We start from the raw sequence: 18,516 nt of genomic DNA on the forward strand, positions 1-18,516 counted from the left end.
GTTTCTTGCCGAAAGCCGCTAGGTACGATGCCGCCCCCGCGCTTCGTCCCCGCGAGGCGGCCGCGCCCCGCGCTGCTGCGCTGCTGCTGAGATCGGGGAGCGGGCGCTGTCCGCCAGCGGCCGGGCCGCCATGGCATCCGGCTGTCCGCCGGCCTTCGGTGACCCGGGGGAAACGAGGGAAGGCTTTTTGTGCCCCCTTTGCCTGAAGGACCTCCAGTCTTTCTATCAGCTTCAGTCGCACTATGAAGACGAGCACTCAAGTGAGGACAGAGATGTCAAAGGACAGCTCAAAAGTAAGAGGCACGACAGCTGTTTTAATGCGTTCGGTTTTGCCATGTAAAATTCCATACGACACGAGCTGCTTGTACTGCGAGCTCTCTCAAAATGTCTAGGAATGCTGAAATATTAATTGAAGTGAGGTATGGGGTGGGCTCCGTTTCTGTATAAATTACTTTAGGCCGAGGCATAATTTTTACATTGTTCATGATACTTTCAATAAGTAAATTCTAAAGGAGGCGCTTAAAAGACATCGCTCTTCAAATGTCTGATTTTATGCATGATTTTTGTTATTGACCTTTTGGGGTTGTTTGTTTGTTTGTTTTTATCTGAAAACTCCGATTCATACTGTAACCCAGATGAATTCCCAAGCGTTACTTGAAGGCCTTACAGAAAAGGGGGAATCTCTGGTACTTGCCAGGTGCCAATTCATTAATCCCTTGTTTTGACAGTAGATAAAACTGTAGTCGCAGTTAAATTGTAAAGTTAAGGAAGGTTGTTGGTGGGAAAAGATGGAAAAGAATGTGGGTGGTGGAGCTGGCAGTAGATGCTGGGAGTGTCCCAGGGTTGTGCTGTGGATTACCAACTTTTACTGGTGTTTCAAAAATCCCTTTGAATTCTGCTTAACTAAAATATTTCTCTTTTTTACCCCCCTTGCCTACACAGTGTCATTTTACATTGAGAGAAAAATATGCAAAAAATGGTGATAATTCTGTGTGTTCCCTGCAACAAATCTTTCTGGTTTTGGTTTATTATACTAGAGATAGTGGCCTGGCAGTCTTTAATTTTTACTCTTCCCCCCCTTATTTTTTTTCCTGCGATTGATGATTATTACTTCAAAAGTCTCTTTTCTCAGTGAAAAGTTTGTGTTCTTAACAAGCCTATCTTAAGGGTAGCACAGCTGAATATTCCATGAATCTTTAAGTTGCTTTCCATCAGTCTGGCTACTTCTTGGCTCTTAGCACTGTGCTCTTCTTGGACAGTGAAGGTAGACTGGTCAGTACTGCAGTCATGTTCTCATCGTGGGTACAGTGCTGTAATAGCTGAATCACAGATGCTTCCGTGGAGCGTTTAAACCAGAACAACAATATGGTTCTCACTGTGATAAGAGGAAAGAAAACAACAATAACTTAGGCTTGGTAAGATTTCCCAAACACTTCTTTTATTTAATACAAAACACCTGCATTTTGATTTTGTTCTCTAGTGTTCTTTTAATCTAAACTAAAGTACTGTGGCTTCTCAGGCTGTCTGTCTCGCATATGTATTCTTGCATAAAGGATGTTGGTTTTGTCTGCTTAGTTTCTGTCCTAGTTGTTCATGTCAAGGTCTATCCAGTGAAGTCCATTCTAGAAGAAGGAAAGCCAACAGAATCACCTATTTAAATTACCCGTTTTAGGGACTAGTGTTCAAACTGTGCATCACAAGTGGTTGCATGACTTTGTGCTGAACTCCAGCTGTCCTAATTGTGGAGTTCTAGAAATGCTTACAAATCACCTTACTACTTCAGTTGAGTCATACTGAGGTGGTCAAGTCTGACTTCATGGCAAACAAGATTATAAAGTTTGCTTGAAAAGCTTTTGTGTCTGTGGCAAAGCCATGAGGCATCCCTACTTCTTTTTGAGTATGTCGGACTTTCAAAGTCTCGAGTGCAAATATATTTCCTATTTAGATAGTGTAAACTTCACTTAAGAAACTGCAGTGTCTAGCTGGCATTTGTTATGCTGGCTTGAGAGTAGGTGGGGGGAGGAGTAATCCTATTTCTTAGATGATGTTACAATGCTAGCAAAGCCCTTGCCAACCTGACACAGTTTTATTGAGAAGTGTGTGTTATATCACTGTGTGTCATTTTGGGAGGTAGCATAACTTCAGCAGCTCAAAAACTGCTAGGAAGTATGATGTCTGCATGAGGGGCCTGCTGGCATAGCCTTAGTGGCTGAAGCTTGGCGGGGAGACAGACTCCAGTAAGGTCAAGGTGGCAGTTCCAGTGTTTTGGAAGCTAAATAAGAAAATTAGAAATATGAAAGGGCATGCTAACTCATGGTTCCCAGCAGCTTGTTAGAAAGCTTGATATATAAAAGATCTAGTTCAAGGAGGTACTGAATGTGTTTGGCAAGAAAAGTAGTGCCCTCAACTTCTGCTAGCATCCAGAGAGGAACATGGCAAGGGCAATAAAAGCTCCGAAGTTTCAAGTTCCTGGTTCCAAAGTTTTTTTGGTTTTGGCCCGGGAGACTGCCCTCCCCTCACTAGCGTTCATATGAGATAATGCAGTGGGCTGTTCAGTACTTTTTGAAATTATTTAGGTGTACAAGCATACTGAAATTCTTAGTTTGTGCAATAAGGCAAAGAAAGTGTTGAACATCCTTGAATCCTAAGAAAATAATTGGGAATTAAGAGAATTAAGATGATATCTGTATGGTGTCCCAGAATGCTGTGAAACGGGTCTCATAGTTTAAGATAGCTTACTGTTTTACAGTGAAGTCCCTGAATGGAGTGTCTAAAACTACTGTTTTGTCATTAGGACCTTAGTGCTACTTTATGATAGATAACAAAGCATTTCCTGTCATCTGTGATTCTCTGAACCGCATTCTGGTTCTAAACAGAACGTGTTGAGGATAAACTTGTCATCAAGGAAAAAGACTTGTGCTAAAAGATGAGGAATATTCCATACTGGTTTCACGTGACAAATATTCGGTGACTACCTGCCACGTTTGATAACTTGGGTTTATCTTTTTCAGATCTAGTCCAGAAGGCCAAAAGAGCAAAGAAGAAATTGCTGAAACGAGAAGGAGATGACAGAACTGATTCTGGATCTCAGGAACGATATGAGTCATTCAGCTATGGTGGAGTAGATCCATACATGTGGGAGCCCCAGGAAGTCGGTAGGAGAGCTAGAAAGCGATACACAGTGGGGATAACTTTTCTTTTAATCTTGATTGGGAAAGTGCTACAGTATTGCTGAAGTTGCATGAAATTGTGTCTGTATTGCGTTTGATTCACTGTAGCATGGGGCTATGGTTTGCATACTGATTTTGTGCAGCCTGCCTACATTGTGTGGGGTGATGGGGAAAGTGCAGATAATGGGGGGAAAAAAAAATATATGTATAGAATCAGTACCCCAACTAACCTTGAGAGCAGGATGGCTGTTTGTCATGTCATTGTGCCTGAGCTGTTGAGACCTGCTGGATATGTGTTTACCTCTGTGCATCCAGCTTCGTTGAGGTATTCTGCAACCATTTTGTGGCTTTTTACAAAACAGATAATCCACTAATTAATAATTAAGCTATAGCTATATAAAATCTCTAGCTTTTGGGCTACACTTAAACTAGTTGTTAGTTTACATGTCTGACAAAAAGCTTGTCCGTTGATTTAAACTCTTTCAGCTTTTTCCTTGGATTTGAGGTGTAGATCATCTCTCATTAAAAAGAGGTTTACTTAAAAAAAAAACAAAACAAAAAAACCACACAAAAACCAAGCAAAAACCCCACAAAACAAACAAACAAACAAAAAAACCCCACACAACCCCAAACCCACCCCTCTGAATATAAATCTACATTTGTAGAATTTCAAGGATAAGTTGACTGAGCCTGTAATTACAAATACTGCGACTGGAAATTGCCTCTTACTGTTACTGAAATATTCTGGTTATTTTCAGGGGGAGGAAGCAGCAATATGTCTGGTGGATCCTGGGAAAGTTTCCCCTGTGCTGCTGACAGACTAGGACTTAGTCCTTTGAGTCTGCAGAGTCCAAGTTCTGTAAATTATTATACTTTTGACTTTGTAGCTATTTTAGCAGCAATCATAGTATAAATATTAGCTAAGAATAAATTTAGGCAGTGAACTAGCAGAAGGTTTCTGAACATTAGAGAAGTGAGAACTGTTTTCTGATCAGAGTGGAGAAGATGAACCTTAAGGATTTTAGGATGGGATTTGGTGGGTTTGTGAAAGGGACTGTGTGATGTCTCCAAAGCAGTGGCTGAATTCAGTTACCCAGAGGGGCCCTTTCATTCCTATGAATTCAGCTTTGGAGGTTTTTTGGTTATTTCATTATCATGAGGAAGCGAGATTCTTACACTTACATAGGTAGTATCAAAAAGCAACACCTGATTTTGTGTTCTACCAGTCGGAAGAAAGTTTTTTTTTTTTTGTCTGTAACTTTGATTTTTTTTTTTTTTTTTTAATACCTGGCTCATCTTACTCGGAAAAGGATCAAAACTTAAGCTTGAAACCAACGTTGTCGAATATGAATTGTATATTTTTTAAATAGGTGTTATATTGCTCTTTTGTATACTTGGTGATCCGTTTTCTGAAAACCTGAACTGTCATCAAGGATTTGATTCAGACCCTTAAAGGTGGGAGGATGATCAGAAGTCTGAAAGAGAAACTGCTGTCACATAGACCCCCAATAGTCATTGGACCTGCCTCTTCCCTTTGTTCAAATGTAGCCAGGAAACTAAAGGGAGTTGATTTTGAGAATACTACTAGATGATAATAGCTTGCCAAATATAACTGAGGGACGAAGAGGGGGAAAAAAAATTGTTGCAGATGTTCTCTTTAACACAGTGCCTGTTGTTTTCTGTAGTACAAATAAAACACTGTTTATTGCTAGCCTGGAGATTAGGCTTTAACCTGCATGTTTTATTTAGAGCAGCACCATGAAAATGTAGGATTCTAAAGTGTCTTTAAAATTCTATTTGAACATGAGAAATAAATGGTGAAAAGAAGAGACAGCTGTCTTTCAAGAGGCGTTTAAGTGCATTTAAATCCATACAGAACACCTGGGTGACTATGAAAACTTTCTGCTATCTCTCCAGGTGCTATGAGAAGCCATCTTTCTGATTTCAAGAAACACCGAGCAGCCAGGATTGATCACTATGTAGTTGAAGTCAATAAGTTAATAATCAGGTTAGAAAAGGTAAATTTGCTGCTTTTTAATATTCCAGCCTTCTGAATGTTTCCTAGATTAAAAAAAATATTTTAGTATGGTGTGCCCATTTATCTAGCAGTGCACTTTGAAGAGAGTCATAGTTTAGTATCCTTTACACACATTACTGTTTTCCTTTTTTATCCTTGAGTACTGTGCTTGGTTTGACCCTGTACTGTGGATATGATTTCTGTTTCTATGCACTATTTTCAAGCTGAAGATGTTACTTCCACGTGCTTCAAAAGCCATCTGCTTCCCTGTATATTTTCCCCATCTTTTACTTTACTAAATTTCTCCCTAATGTTTTTGTCATGATTCTTCCAGCTTCTCATTCTTCACAATCTACCTATTATATACTTCCATTTTGGCTCAGATGCAGTAATGTTGGATGCTGTAAGGATCATGTCCAAAAGGCTCCAATTTGTACAGGTTTGGCAGTCATTGTTTAGTACTACTTGTATGAGTATGGCATTAGAAGTAAATAGGAAAGTTGCAGGAATGGTGTGAAACAGGCTGAGACTCCTATCTCTTAAAAAACCCAGGTTTCTTTTTCTTGTTGGGCTGGCTTGTGTTGTTTTTTTTTTTTCTTGCAAAAGTACAATTTTCTTGAATGTATTGTTTATCTTCTACTAGCTTACATCGTTTGACAGAGCAAACACTGAGTCAGCTAAAATAAGAGGTTGGTATGAGCTTACCTCAGACTATTTGCTCCTATAGTTTAACCAGCTGAGGAATAAACTGAATGAATATCTTACGTTGTGTCTGTTCCCTCCCCTCTTGCCCGATCACAGCTATAGAGAAGTCTGTTGTGCCTTGGGTCAGTGATCAGGATGTTCCGTTCTGCCCAGACTGTGGCAATAAGTTCAGCATTCGAAACCGACGTCACCACTGCCGCCTTTGTGGGTCTATTATGTGCAAGAAGTGCATGGAACTTGTTAGTCTTCCTTTGGCAAGTAAGTACAGTGTGTGGTGTTAATTCCTCCTTTCCTTAGCTCACTCAGGGTGCTAATTGCATTCTGGCTTTTTGCCATTATAAAAAGAGCTGCTGGTAATATTCTGCCTGTGCGGAAAACTTGGTCCTTAATATGTCATTCAGTTTCATGCAGACACTTGTCTGTGAAACAGAATAAGAAGAATGATTTCTCCATTCTTTGTCTCCGTTCCTTCTTCAGATTTGGAAGTGTTACATAACATTGAAAAAGCTACTAGAAGTAGTAGTAGTATATACTACTAGTAAATATAATTAATATTTAGTGCTTATTCTACCAAGTACCATAACTATGAAGGTATTCACTTCAGGAATTATAACTGCCAAGGTTCTTGACATGTAAAACTACTGCGGATATTTCGGCCTTGCCCATGGTTGTCCAAATGCTGACATTAAGGAAATTCATCCGCAAGCCTTTAAGAAACCCTTTGAACTTTAATTTCCTCATCTAGCGCATTGGAGAGGAGACCGTATTTTCTGGGGAACTAAATGATGTTAACTGTGCTTTTTGGAGCGTTCAAGCACAAAACACGGACAGCATTAACAGACCTGTTCTTCCACACACTATTCTATAACTATGAAGCTCCAACATGAGAATGCTTTTAGGCATAAGCAAAGTCAGTGGTTCTCAGCAGTCTGCTCTCTAGCTGCTTTTAGAATGGGGCAGGATTTACAGTGAAGACCCAAATTCTGACTTGCAGTTTTGGTTGTCACGGGTTCCTTCCCTGTCTTTCAGCAGACTGTTTCAATTGGGTTTTCTAATATTACCTGAAGTGCAATTTGTTTGTGTTGGTAAAATCTGTTGGCTTCTCCAGTCACTGTAACATTACCTGCGTATAATTTTTAGGCAAACTCACTAGTGCCAGCAAAGAGGCCTTGGGTTCTCATACTAGCCCGAACTCCTCACCTAATAGTGTCCATGGCTCCCGCCGTGGCAGCATTAGCAGCATAAGCAGCGTGAGCTCAGTTCTGGATGAGAAGGACGATGACCGAATCCGTTGTTGTCAGCACTGCAAAGATACCCTGTTGAAAAGAGAACAACAGATCGATGAGAAAGAATACACTCCAGAGATTGTGAAACTCTATGAGGTAAATCAAACTCTTTGCTGCTTTCATCCTCAGTGTATATATCTGCAGTTGTCACTACTTGACTTTTGGCTTGTTATCTCATGTCCAAGCTCTTATTTTATGACTTAATACTCACTTGTGTTACAATAGACTCTATTGGGTGTTTATGACATGTAACAAAGAGATATCTGAAATGATGGAGCCAGTTGCCATATAGTATTTGTATCCCACGATAACTTCAAACATCGTTTTAAGATACATCTTCATTCTCATCATCTGGGACTAATAGTTCTGAGATGCCTCTCTTAAAATTGTGAACTATGTCAGCTGGGATTCCTCAGAACAGTTCCTGTTTGAACAGTGATATGCTGTGCGCTTTGATGGGCTGCACTGGAACTATGGGACTCGATGTCATCAGCACTGTTTGTCCTCACGCTGATGGCATATGCTTTTTTGAACCATCTATATCGATCAACAGTGCATGGCTGGAACACTGTGTTCAAATATGCTTTGAAAGCAGGTACTGTCAACCATCAGGTATCTTTTCAGTAGAGTCCGCAAACCCCCCAGGTTAGTACTAATGGAAGTTTCTGTTGGTGCTCTTTGTGAAGAGATTTAAGACTAGAAGTTGTCCAAGTCATCCATTAAAACAGCTTTTTACTTCAAAATTCACTTTGCAGGGGTACAGGGAGTCTTTCTCTGTTCCTGATCATGCCATCAGTGTTGTGAAGATAACTGGAGGGACTTGTCATCCTGAATAGTTAAATGGCTTTCATCACGGTTAACTTTGAATGTGCACAGGCAGCGCGAAAGGCTTATGTCAGCATGTTCTTGCATTAGTGTTTTAATATAAGTCCTTTTTTTATACGTTTTGTTTTAAACAAGAAACTCCGACTCTGCATGGAGAAGGTTGACCAGAAGGCACCAGAATACATAAGGATGGCAGAATCACTAAAGTAAGCCCCACTTGCTGATTTTGTTTATGAATATATGTATTTTTCCTCCCCAAAAGTGTGGGAAGGAGTAAGGAAGTGGCGTGCTAAGGCTGCAAAAGTGTGTAAATTACAAGAAAAAGCAGTGTTAGATTATCTGTTGTCTTTTGGATGCTCTTCAAACAAAGTAGTACTGAATTAATTATTAATGGTAACGTTGCATACAGAGAAGTCATCTGATTTTTTTTTTAAAACCACTTCCCAGTGAGGCACTACTGTCATATTTTGACTGTCATCTTTGCAAAAAGGAAGTACAAGACTACAATTCCTGTTTTGTAAATGAGCCTCTTCAAAACAGTTGAAGTAGGAAATTACTTCCCTCAGCTGGATAATATGGCTTCCAAGTAGTGCCAGCAGCAAAGGATCGTTTGTATGCTTCTCATCTGTTCTTGCGTAAAGCAAGCCACCTTCACCTGACAGTTGTTCTAAATCTAGCTGGCCTGCCCTGTGCTGCAGTGAATAAGCAGCATTCACGTATCACACTTTTGTGCATGATTTCTTGTGGTAGTATTCTCTCACTGGGGTAACTTAAATCTCTCCAGCTATATCTGCAAGAGGTTGTCAGGTTATACTTTTGGCTTGTATAGTAGAGAAATACACACACTGGTCTTAGACTATGAAGCATGTCCATTTGGGAAGTTAAAGTTAACAAATGTTTCTGTACCTGTCCTTTAGATCTGATGGTTGTAGAAAAATTAGGCTGTCATTCGTCGTAACAAAACGATGAATGTGTTTTGTAGAGAAATATTTGTAAAAACACACCTCCCAAAAGGAAGAAAGAAATATAGAAGGTGAAAAACACGCTAAGCTGTTACTGCTTTTTGTAATGACTTCATGAGAGCTGGTGTTATGTGGCTTGACAACTGGAGAAAAGTAAAAATATGAATGTCCTGGATAATAGAAGCACATGTCAGAAAACAACAGACTTCTTCTGGTGAAATTAAAGATTTCTGACTAGTAGTGAGTCCCAGAAACTGGAATCATATAGATAGTGAAGTTGCTTTTGAGAGGGTGATCCTTATCTTTTATATTTGTGATATAAAAGGAGAGGGAAGCTACAAACTGGTGAAGAGTCTTCCCTGTTAAATCCTAATTTGTTTTATCAATAAATGTGAGATTTTAGTAAAGTGCATATAATGGATTGTGTCCCCATGTGGACAGTTGGTTACTAGCATCTTAAACACTATACCCATGTGGGGGTGTAGGCTTTTGCTTTCTGACAAACGTTAGTAGGGATAACTATTTTACTTTAATGGTATAGTTACTTATTCAATCAGTCAGTGTTTTTTCTGCACCCAACCACCTGGAAAAAAAAAAAAAAGATGCATTTGCTAAGTACGTGTATATTTTAGATATTACTGGTAGAGTGGCATTCTTGTGTTAAAATACAATTTCTCCTATAATAGTAAATAACAATACAATCATAAATGAAGTTATCTTCTATGAAATGTTCATGTTCACAAGATTATTGTAATTTTCCATGTCTCTCACAAAGAAAGGGTTTTTAAACACAACGAGCTTGAAATAAAATCGTTCAACCCCTTTAGTGTTAGCTGTTCTTACCATTGTTGGATCTTAGTCATCTTGAGATAACTTCTAGTGTTGTATGTATTGTTAGCTGGATGCATGACTTAAAATAAAGTATTTATTTCGTAGTGCTGGGGAGACAACCTACAATCTTGAACATGCTAATGACTTGAGGGTGGAGATCCAAAAAGTATACGAATTTATAGATGCCTTAAGGTAAAAGAAGATCTCTCTCTTCCCCCCCACACACCCCAGCATGTGTGTATCTCCTTCTGTTATGACTTCTCTATGTTTTTTCTCAACTGTTGGTGTCAGTGTTTGTGTAGCATATACCTGCTTATTCATATGGATAATCAATTTGTCTGCTCAGTTGTAAAGAGCATGTGAAAATGTAGATGTTGTTCCTGTGCACCATCAATTTCTACTTCCGTTTCCAACCTTAAAAATCACACATTCCTCTGCAGTGGAAATAACTAAGCATAGAGGAAACAAATAGCAGCATAGGGTTTTTTTGTTTTTTCTTAAAGTGGGAGTGGAAAGTGTTATAACTTGTAATATCCAAAATGGTTTACTAAAAGAACATCAGAACATTTTCATCCAATATTGTCTCTCTCCCCTTCTGTTGCATTTTCGCTGGCCCTTGTTTTTGAACTGATGAGGCTGTATGTTTGCTTTGATTCAGTAAGAAGATTTTGAGTCTAGGCTTGCATGAAGATCCCCAACCTCATCCTAAAACACTACAACTTCAGAGAATGATAAGATATTCAGCTACACTTTTTGTTCAGGTAAATGGAGCGTATGTTATGAGCTGAATGTAAATTTTATATAGTGTTCTCTTCTTTGCCAGGCATCCCCATGGTTTGAAACTATTTTGACGGGAGGTTTAGTTCTGTACATTTTCTGTAGTTCCCCTAATGACTTATGGTAGCCTTAAATGAGCTAGCTTGAATACACATAGTGTAGTCAGAGCAGCATTGAGTTTAGGGACCTAAGAGAATGTGTGAGTCTTGCCTTGTCTCTTGCTGAGGTGTGAACCTAGGTAGCAGTATAGTTATGTCAGCAAAGACGTGCTTAGACTTGTGGCAGTGACTGCAGTGTAGAAGTACCTTTTATTTGTTTGTGGGATGTTCTGTTGGTGGTATCTCTCTTCTCAAGTACTTGAAAATTGGCTGAATGCCTGGAAGCAACACTAAATATTTCCATTTTTGCCAGGAAAAACTGCTTGGCCTAATGTCCCTGCCAACCAAAGATCAGTATGAAGAACTGAAGAAGAGAAGACTGCATATGGTAAGACAGGTTAAGTTTTGTTATACCTTGTTTCAGGGCCTCCTTTAAGGGCTTAAGCCTAGTCGCTGTGTCTGTATGAATAGTTGCCTTTAACACTGGATTTCAGTTTTTCCTTTTTTTTATGCAGATCATTCCATACACTTTTTCAGGGAGTCATGTAACACCGTCGTTGTATTCTATCCAGAACATAAGTAGGTGTGTACTGAGCAGCTGAACGCTTCTAGAAAGCAGCAGTGACTTGGTTGCTGTCCTGGTTTCAGCTGGGATAGAGTTAATTTTCTTCCTAGTAGCTGGCACAGTGCTGTGTTTTGGATTTAAGATGAGAATAAAGTTGATAACACACCGATGTTTTAGTTGTTGTTGAGCAGTGCTTACACTAGTCAAGGACTTTTCAGCTTCTCATGCCCTGCCAGCGAGAAGCTGGGAGGGGGCACAGCCAGGACAGCTGACCCAAACTGGCCAAAGGGATATTCCATACCATGTGACGTCATGCTCAGTATAGAAACTGGGGGGAGTTGGCCGGGGGGCGGTGACCGCTGCTCAGGAACTGGCTGGGCATCGGTCGGCAGGTAGTGAGAAGTTGCATCACCTCTTCTGGTTTTAGGTTGTTTTTTTTTTTCCTTCCTGGGTTTTGTTCCTCCCCCCTTGTTGTTTTACTTTTCTTTACAATTTGTTGTTATTATTTTATTATTTCAAGTATTAAACTGTTCTTATCTCAACCCACCAGTTTTCTCACTTTTACTCTTCTGATTCTCTTCCCCCATCCCATGGGGCGGGGAGTGAGTGAGCGGCTGTGTGGGGCTTAGTTGCTGGCTGGGGTTAAACCACGACAATTGCACGTGCTCTTTTCTGCCGCAGCACATGCAGAGCAAACCCTGAACTAAGTGTGTTAGTTTACATGGATTTTCAAATTGTGTTCTGGAGTTCATTTGCACAAGTAGAATTTGGAGACTTCTTTCAGTGGTGAAAAAGGCCTTATTAGAATAAGGATGCCTCTTCAGAGAGAGAGGGATTTTCAGTTAGGAGGGAGGACATCATTAATTGTAAACTAAACCAGCTTTATCTTGAGGTAGAAGTTGAGGAATAAGAATCGGTGCACTCCAAAAGCTAATGATATCGGTGACCTTTAACACTGATGTTCTATTCCAGATGTCTGATGTAGTCAGATGTGATACGGTTACTGTCCAGATCGATCTAGACCACTCTTTGCACAGTTGCATTAGGTATTTTTTTGCTCTATATAAAGCACTGTCGCTGCTCCTACTTGCCCTCAAGTTTGTAGAGGCAGCTGTCATGGGATTTTGATCAATAGCGTCAGAAGCAAACCGAAGGGAAGCATTTAGGTAGTAGTATGAAAACAAGCATTTTCTGCAAAGTAACCAAAAATGCAGCTGATACCTTTCAGTGACAGACAGCGATGTCTAAGATAAGCTAACTTCTTGTACCTATGGATATTTAGAATGCAATTTTTCAAGCTCATGGTGTTCTCTTACTACATGTTTTTTGTTTTAGGTGGCTCTCGAAACACATGGAAAACAAGAGGAAAAGCAGAAAGACTTTATCTCCAGATCTGCAGCTGCAGTTAATGGTGATGCAACTCACCTGAAAAAAGGAATAGTCAGGAAATCTGAAGGCTGGTTACCTACATCTAGCATATCACGAGAGAGTGAGATAGCAGACCCACTTCTTCAGCAGATTGACAATATCACATCCTTCATTAAGCAAGCAAAGGCAGCTAATAGGATAGATGAGGTCCATATGTTGCAAGAGAACCTGAGGCAGCTTCAGGATGAATATGATCAACAACAAACTCTGAAAGCTATTGAGCTTTCTAAAAAACAGGCAGAAGAGGAAGAGATGCAGAGGGAGGAACTTCAGGTCCTTCGTGAAAAAGAGTGGGAAAGAGAACACCACAAATTCATGTCTCAGCATTCAAGGACATGCTCCTTAGACTTCAGAGAAGTCAAGCAGCATCAGCATGAAGTTGCAAAAGAGAATCGGAACTTGACAGCACATGCATTGGATTTAGATATTCCTCAGATCAAAGGGGACCCAGGTTTTGAAACTCCCGCTGTTGAACAGCTGCCAGCTAAAGAGCACTTGGTCTTCACACTCAAACCCCAGAATGTCCCAAAGTGTGACAAAGACCAAGATCAGACAGCCTGTCTAAACCCCTTTGAAGATGAAGCAGATACCCCACAGTTAGAGGAAGATCTCAATAACCCATTTGCCAAAGACACTTCTCCAATGGTTTCATTCTCTAACACAGCTCTGCAAAGTGATAAAAAAGAATATAATCCATTTGAAAATGAGGAGGATGATGAAGAAACTAATGGAGCACCTGGCAGTACTTCAAACCCTTTTGAAGAGGATGAAAATCCGTTTCAAAAGCCTAGGGGCAGTCGGAATTCTGGGAATCCATTTGAAGAGGGATCCTCTGCCAATCCCTTTGAAGTGGAGGATGGCAATGAGATCTCTGGAGAGGAGGCTATAGAGGAAGAGCTGCTTCTCCAACAGATAGATAATATCAAAGCTTATATTTTTGATGCCAAACACAGTGGACGAATGGATGAGGTGGAGGTACTGACAGAGAACTTAAAGGAGTTGAAGCGCACATTAGCAAAGCAGAAGGAGAAATCCAGTTGCTGAAGCAGAAGGAGGGCTGTGTAATAATTATTGTTAAGTCTGCTGTTGCATATGAGAAGGTAGAGCAGATACTTATGAACAGGAGTACAGATCGCAAGAGGGAATTGGGAGAATCTTGACTTTTATGCACTTTCAATTAAGCATTTCCACTACTACTCAGTCCTGAAGAAAGAATTATTGAGGTATGCTGCTGGTCTCAAATGCTTATACTAAGAAATTTTAAAATAACTTGTTACAACACTCTCTTAATGGTAACTGGTCTTATTGTGTGCTTATTTTGGTCAAAGTGGTTAAGTGCTAATAGGGAACTGTGATTTGGAAATGGTTGCAATGTTGGTTTGTCATCTTTACCCCTTTCTGCTCTAGTACTGTAGTATGGGCCTTTCAAGTGGGGCTTTGACTAAAGAGAGATGAAAAAACTTTTCTTAGACTTCTGCATCCTCTGATAATGACACAGTGCTGTGTTACAGGCCAGCTCAATTGCCTAATGGTGTTACGAGAAAGTGCTGTTAAAAGGCTACTGTGATTCTTTGAGGTGCTGAATATACAGGCTTGCCAGATCAATTTCGTGCAATGCTAATACATAAAAGAGATTTTAAGACTGAGAAGAACTTTATAACTGATCTTAATATGAGTAACTTTTTAATGTGTTTATAAAAATTCCCAAGTAAAATTCGGATGCTGTCTTTTCATTGCTTTCAGTTTCCCATTTGCTCTGAGCACAAACTACAGTGTAACAGAGAACCATGCTGGCTTCAGAGACCTGCTTGTTAGGGAACAAGGATCTACTTGTTTCCAGGGAAAAGAGCATCAGGCTAGCACCATTTCAAACTGTAATGTAAAGGGTGACCCTCCAATTCCTAATTATCTTATGGAATCTAACTACACATTCCTTTAAATTCTCTGGGTGACAGAATGATCATGTTTGTCATATTTGTGAGACTGGAACCCTCTTTTTGTAGCATTCAAGGAACAAAAATCTTGTTTACAATGGAGAGCTGAAGTGCCACTGAACTGGAATTCTGTGAAAGCTGGGAGACAAAGTCCATGACTGTGATAGTGCCAAATAGCAATTCTCTTTCATATTTGATTCCCCTCAGAAGTTATGAGAATCAGGCATGTCTGTCTTAAATAAGAAGCTCCAAATTGGAGTCATCTTGTGGTCTGGGGGATGACTAGGTGATGGCCAGCATCTGTGATGCAGAAGGGCTTAGAACTGGGCTTCTGAAGATTGGCATTAGAATGTAGGATCATTTCAGGGTTAGGTCAGCCTGTATCTTTGGGAAAGATGGAGCCTGACCTGCTTTGATTTTTATCTTTGAAAGGCAGAGGTCCATCATCAGGCATCGGTGTTGGAAAGGGTGGTGGGGAGGAGTTAGTCTAAAGGGTGTATTTATTTGAAGCTGAAATAAGAGGAAAATCAGGCAGATCACACTGTGTAGCACTAATAATAGTGGGCTTACTCAGAAGTGTAAACTCTTATGGAATAGGACGTCTTTTAACTATGTCTCTGATAATATATGTTAGCATAGCTGCAACCCAAGCATTGCATAATATTTTAGAGACACAAATAATTATGCTACCTAAAAAGCAGGAATTCTAGTTTTATTTTGCTATAAGTAAGTGGAGGGTAGGGACTTGTGGAACTGTTGTTTAAATAAACCAAATCACCTCTATCCTCACTTAACAGCACTAGTAACTGATCAAAATAACTTAGAGCAGACAGTTAAGGACAGCTGATGTTCTTCTTACTTGTAGCCTAAGTCTGAAGTTGAAAGGTATGCAGAACAGGCTGTCTTAAGACCATGAAGTTTTTATACTGAGATGTTTTATTAGAGTCGATCGAGTGTTATTTTGCACTGAGTGAAAGGAAGAATGGAGGATTCTGAAAGGCCATAAACTAACAAAACACATGCACTGTGGCACCAGATTTACGAAGGCAGCAAAAAATAAATGTTAAGGTAGCTAAACAATCCCTGGAATTGTTTTAACAGAAATAGTATAAGGTAGCTATTTAAGACAGACTTGTTTGCTAGTCAAGAGGATTGCTCCCTGCACTGTAACCTGAAGCTTTTTTTGGTATCAACATGAAAAAAATGTTTCAGTGGCTTCAGCTTTCACATTTAAAAAGTGGTTTTTTCCTTGTTGCAACTATCCTGCCTTGTTTGTATTTTCAGTCTAATACACTAATAATGAAAGTATCCTTATTGTACATATAGTAATGTATTTTTACAAGCAGATAACAGACTAGCATACCTCGTGATCTTTGTCAGTGTTAAATGTGATAGACTAGACATCTGATACTAAAGTCGTCTCCAAAGTGAAGACCTTATGCTGGTATTTGGACTGCTGTGAGGCTCACAAGGCACAATGGAATAAAGGCATCTTAACCCTAAAGCTCAATAAATAACTAGTATTGACTTTTGTTAAAATTGCATGCACTCTCTGTATGGAAACTTTGTAAACGGAGATGAAATAAACCAACATGTTTATTTTGTGCTGTGTTCATCCTTGACAATTCTTACAGGACGCTTGAATTGGTGTGAAATTTTGTACTGGACCATTAGCTCAGAAATGCTGAAATACAGTTCTACATTAATTTCCATATATAAGCCTGACTTAAAGGTATGTGCAGTTACCAAATTCCAAGCAATATAGTACAATCTATCATATGTTTATGTACTATTATAGGTATAGTGTAATTGTTTGGTGAGGCAGAAGCTATGACGATTTAGAAGGGGTTTTTGACCATGTGCAGGGAGTAGGAGCGTTTGAGGTAAGAGTTACATAGCAGCACTGGACTTTGAAGCATAATGGACTCACTGGCTAGAATTTGCTGGAAGTTGATAAATCTAGACACAGTTCTCCTTTGTATGTGGGTTTTTTGGGGGGTTTTTTAGAGGAAGACTGTTTAGGAAATTGTCTTAAGAGTAGCTTTAAATTTGTAAAGCATTACCTTTCAAATACCAGCTTACATGTTCTCCTTTACTGCTGATATTCTTGATCAGTGCTTCTCAGAGCTGCAGTATCAACTGCAAAAGTTGTATCTTGTAAATGAGACTTCTGAGTGGCAACTAAATAAATTAAGAAAATTCAGCATGTAGTTTGAGCCTAGAGTTACATTATCATTTGGCTGTCTTCAGTAGTACAAGATGGAAATCGGCAGGAACACTTCTACACCACTTTCTATAAATTGTGGAATTCTGTGCTGCTTTTAAGATAAATTAACTTTTCAGTCTAGTGTCTCTATCCCAAAGCAAACATGATCTTGTTTTTGTCGTAACCTTATACATGCACATGAGTAGGAAATAGGGCTCTAGTCATTATGTTTTCCTTATTGTTCTGTTTTCCTTTTATGCAGTGTTGACTGCAATGCTTTGTAAAACTGGCACCAAAAAAGCTGGGGTTTTAACTTTTATTTATTTTTCACTTTAATTATTGTAGTTGTAGCTGTAAGAAGACTTATGAGACAAGGTTGTCTGTATTACATGAACTTGCTTGTTCCTGTTTCCAGGACCTGCTAGCTCTTGTCTCTCACTGAAGTACCCTGATCATCCAGCCCTGAGGAAAAACAGCTGCATGAGTCAAGAGGTCAGGCTGATGCTTCATTCTTCATAGCAGCTTTGTATTTTCCCCTCATCTCTTTGGGCAGTGGCACAAAAGCAGGGCAGGGAACTTGGCCTTCAATTTCACACATGCATTCTCGCAGATGATACTTCTTGGGCCCAAAAGTTGCTGGATGTGATAGTTTTTTCCTTTCTCTTTCCTCTTTCTCAAGCGTCTCTCTAGAAAAAAGATCTGTTTGTTACTATCAGAAGCCTGAATGGCAACATTTCCTCTTCCTTCCCTGGACCCAATTTGGATAGATTTACAGTTCCTAGCTTGTGGACTTTACCTAGCTCATGTCAGTTTTGTCTGGGAGAAGTGGTATTTCCTTCTGTATACCTGACAAAAGTTTGCAGGGATCATATTATGATGTATGCTGGACTGTATGTTAGCTTATTAAGTGTTACTTACTTGCTTTTCCCCAAGATTTTTCTAATGTGCTCAGTTATCTCCTTGTTGGTTTTATCTTCTACGTCAACCAAAACTTGTTCTCCGTTGTCTGTCAAGAAAGATTTGTAATAGTATATATCAAACAGTGCCCCTTCCCTACCCCATGCTGCTTCACTGTAGCTGCAAAAAGTGTTTTAAACACACAAAACGAAGCCATCTGCTCCTCTACTACAGTTAACGTACAATGTAATGTTTCAATAGGCAAAGCAAAGTCTGTATCTAGGAGGACTCAAGGACAGCTGGCAGAAGTGTGAGGCAGTGGAGGTGAGCACAGGGTCTCTGCTGACGCATAAAGCTGCTTTTCCAAACAAGCACCCTTCTTCCCGCTTTGCAGGCCGAGACGTGGGGGCCAAGTTAGAATAACAGAAACGCGGATCAAACTGCGCTTCTGGCGTGAAAACTGTCGCTGCCCTGACGCCTCCTGCAGACGACTCTGCTCGGGGGAAGCCCTGCTCGGGGCTCACGGGGGGACACGGGGCCCGGGGCCGGAGCGCCCGCAAGGCAGGCCCAGCCGTCCGGTCCCGGCGGCACCTACCTAGGTAGAACCGGAGGAAGGGCGAGGGCGTCATGTTCCTGAACAGCATGATCTGCACCCAGGGGTTCTTGTACTGGATCTGGGGGATGTTGAAAAACACAAACTTTCTGGAAAGAAGGAGAAGAAAAACACACAAACGCAAGTCGACATATCTCTGAGGAAAGCGCAGACCACCCCGCGCTCCCGCCGCGCCCCCGCGCTCACCTCGCCCCCTCGCTCA

At 40.2% G+C, this 18,516-nt stretch overlaps 2 protein-coding genes across 2 annotated transcripts in view; one reads left to right on the forward strand and one right to left on the reverse strand.

Annotated features, from left to right (window-relative positions):
* The first annotated feature begins 6 nt into the window (after nt 1-6).
* Nucleotides 7-16,216, forward strand: ZFYVE20 (zinc finger, FYVE domain containing 20). The gene is made up of 11 exons (XM_009320106.1): nt 7-293; nt 3,012-3,155; nt 5,088-5,188; nt 5,831-5,876; nt 5,989-6,150; nt 7,033-7,274; nt 8,139-8,209; nt 9,902-9,988; nt 10,455-10,557; nt 10,985-11,059; nt 12,572-16,216. Exons 1-11 carry the CDS (start codon nt 131-133, stop codon nt 13,706-13,708), a joined length of 2,331 nt encoding a protein of 776 aa, XP_009318381.1. The 5' UTR covers nt 7-130; the 3' UTR covers nt 13,709-16,216.
* An 890-nt stretch (nt 16,217-17,106) lies between these two features.
* The window catches only part of MRPS25 (mitochondrial ribosomal protein S25), a 3,166-nt gene continuing 1,756 nt past the window's right edge, over nt 17,107-18,516 (reverse strand). The window contains exons 2-5 of the mRNA XM_009320118.1: nt 18,501-18,512; nt 18,297-18,403; nt 17,723-17,810; nt 17,107-17,490 (exon numbers count right to left, since the gene is read on the reverse strand). Coding sequence (XP_009318393.1) covers nt 17,298-17,490; nt 17,723-17,810; nt 18,297-18,403; nt 18,501-18,512 — 400 coding nt within the window. The 3' untranslated portion in view covers nt 17,107-17,297. The remainder of the gene's footprint in view (nt 17,491-17,722; nt 17,811-18,296; nt 18,404-18,500; nt 18,513-18,516) is intronic.

The sequence above is a fragment of the Pygoscelis adeliae genome, unplaced genomic scaffold, assembly GCF_000699105.1.
Source record: "Pygoscelis adeliae isolate BGI_AS28 unplaced genomic scaffold, ASM69910v1 Scaffold302, whole genome shotgun sequence".
NCBI lineage: Eukaryota > Metazoa > Chordata > Aves > Sphenisciformes > Spheniscidae > Pygoscelis > Pygoscelis adeliae.

Bases quoted from the DNA above. Each gene is read 5' to 3' on its own strand.
- ZFYVE20 (XM_009320106.1), top strand. From the start codon at position 131: ATGGCATCCGGCTGTCCGCCGGCCTTCGGTGACCCGGGGGAAACGAGG. The intron at 5,877-5,988 runs GTTGGTATGAGC...GCCCGATCACAG, and splicing joins TGAGTCAGCTAAAATAAGAG to CTATAGAGAAGTCTGTTGTG. The intron at 10,558-10,984 runs GTAAATGGAGCG...CATTTTTGCCAG, and splicing joins CAGCTACACTTTTTGTTCAG to GAAAAACTGCTTGGCCTAAT.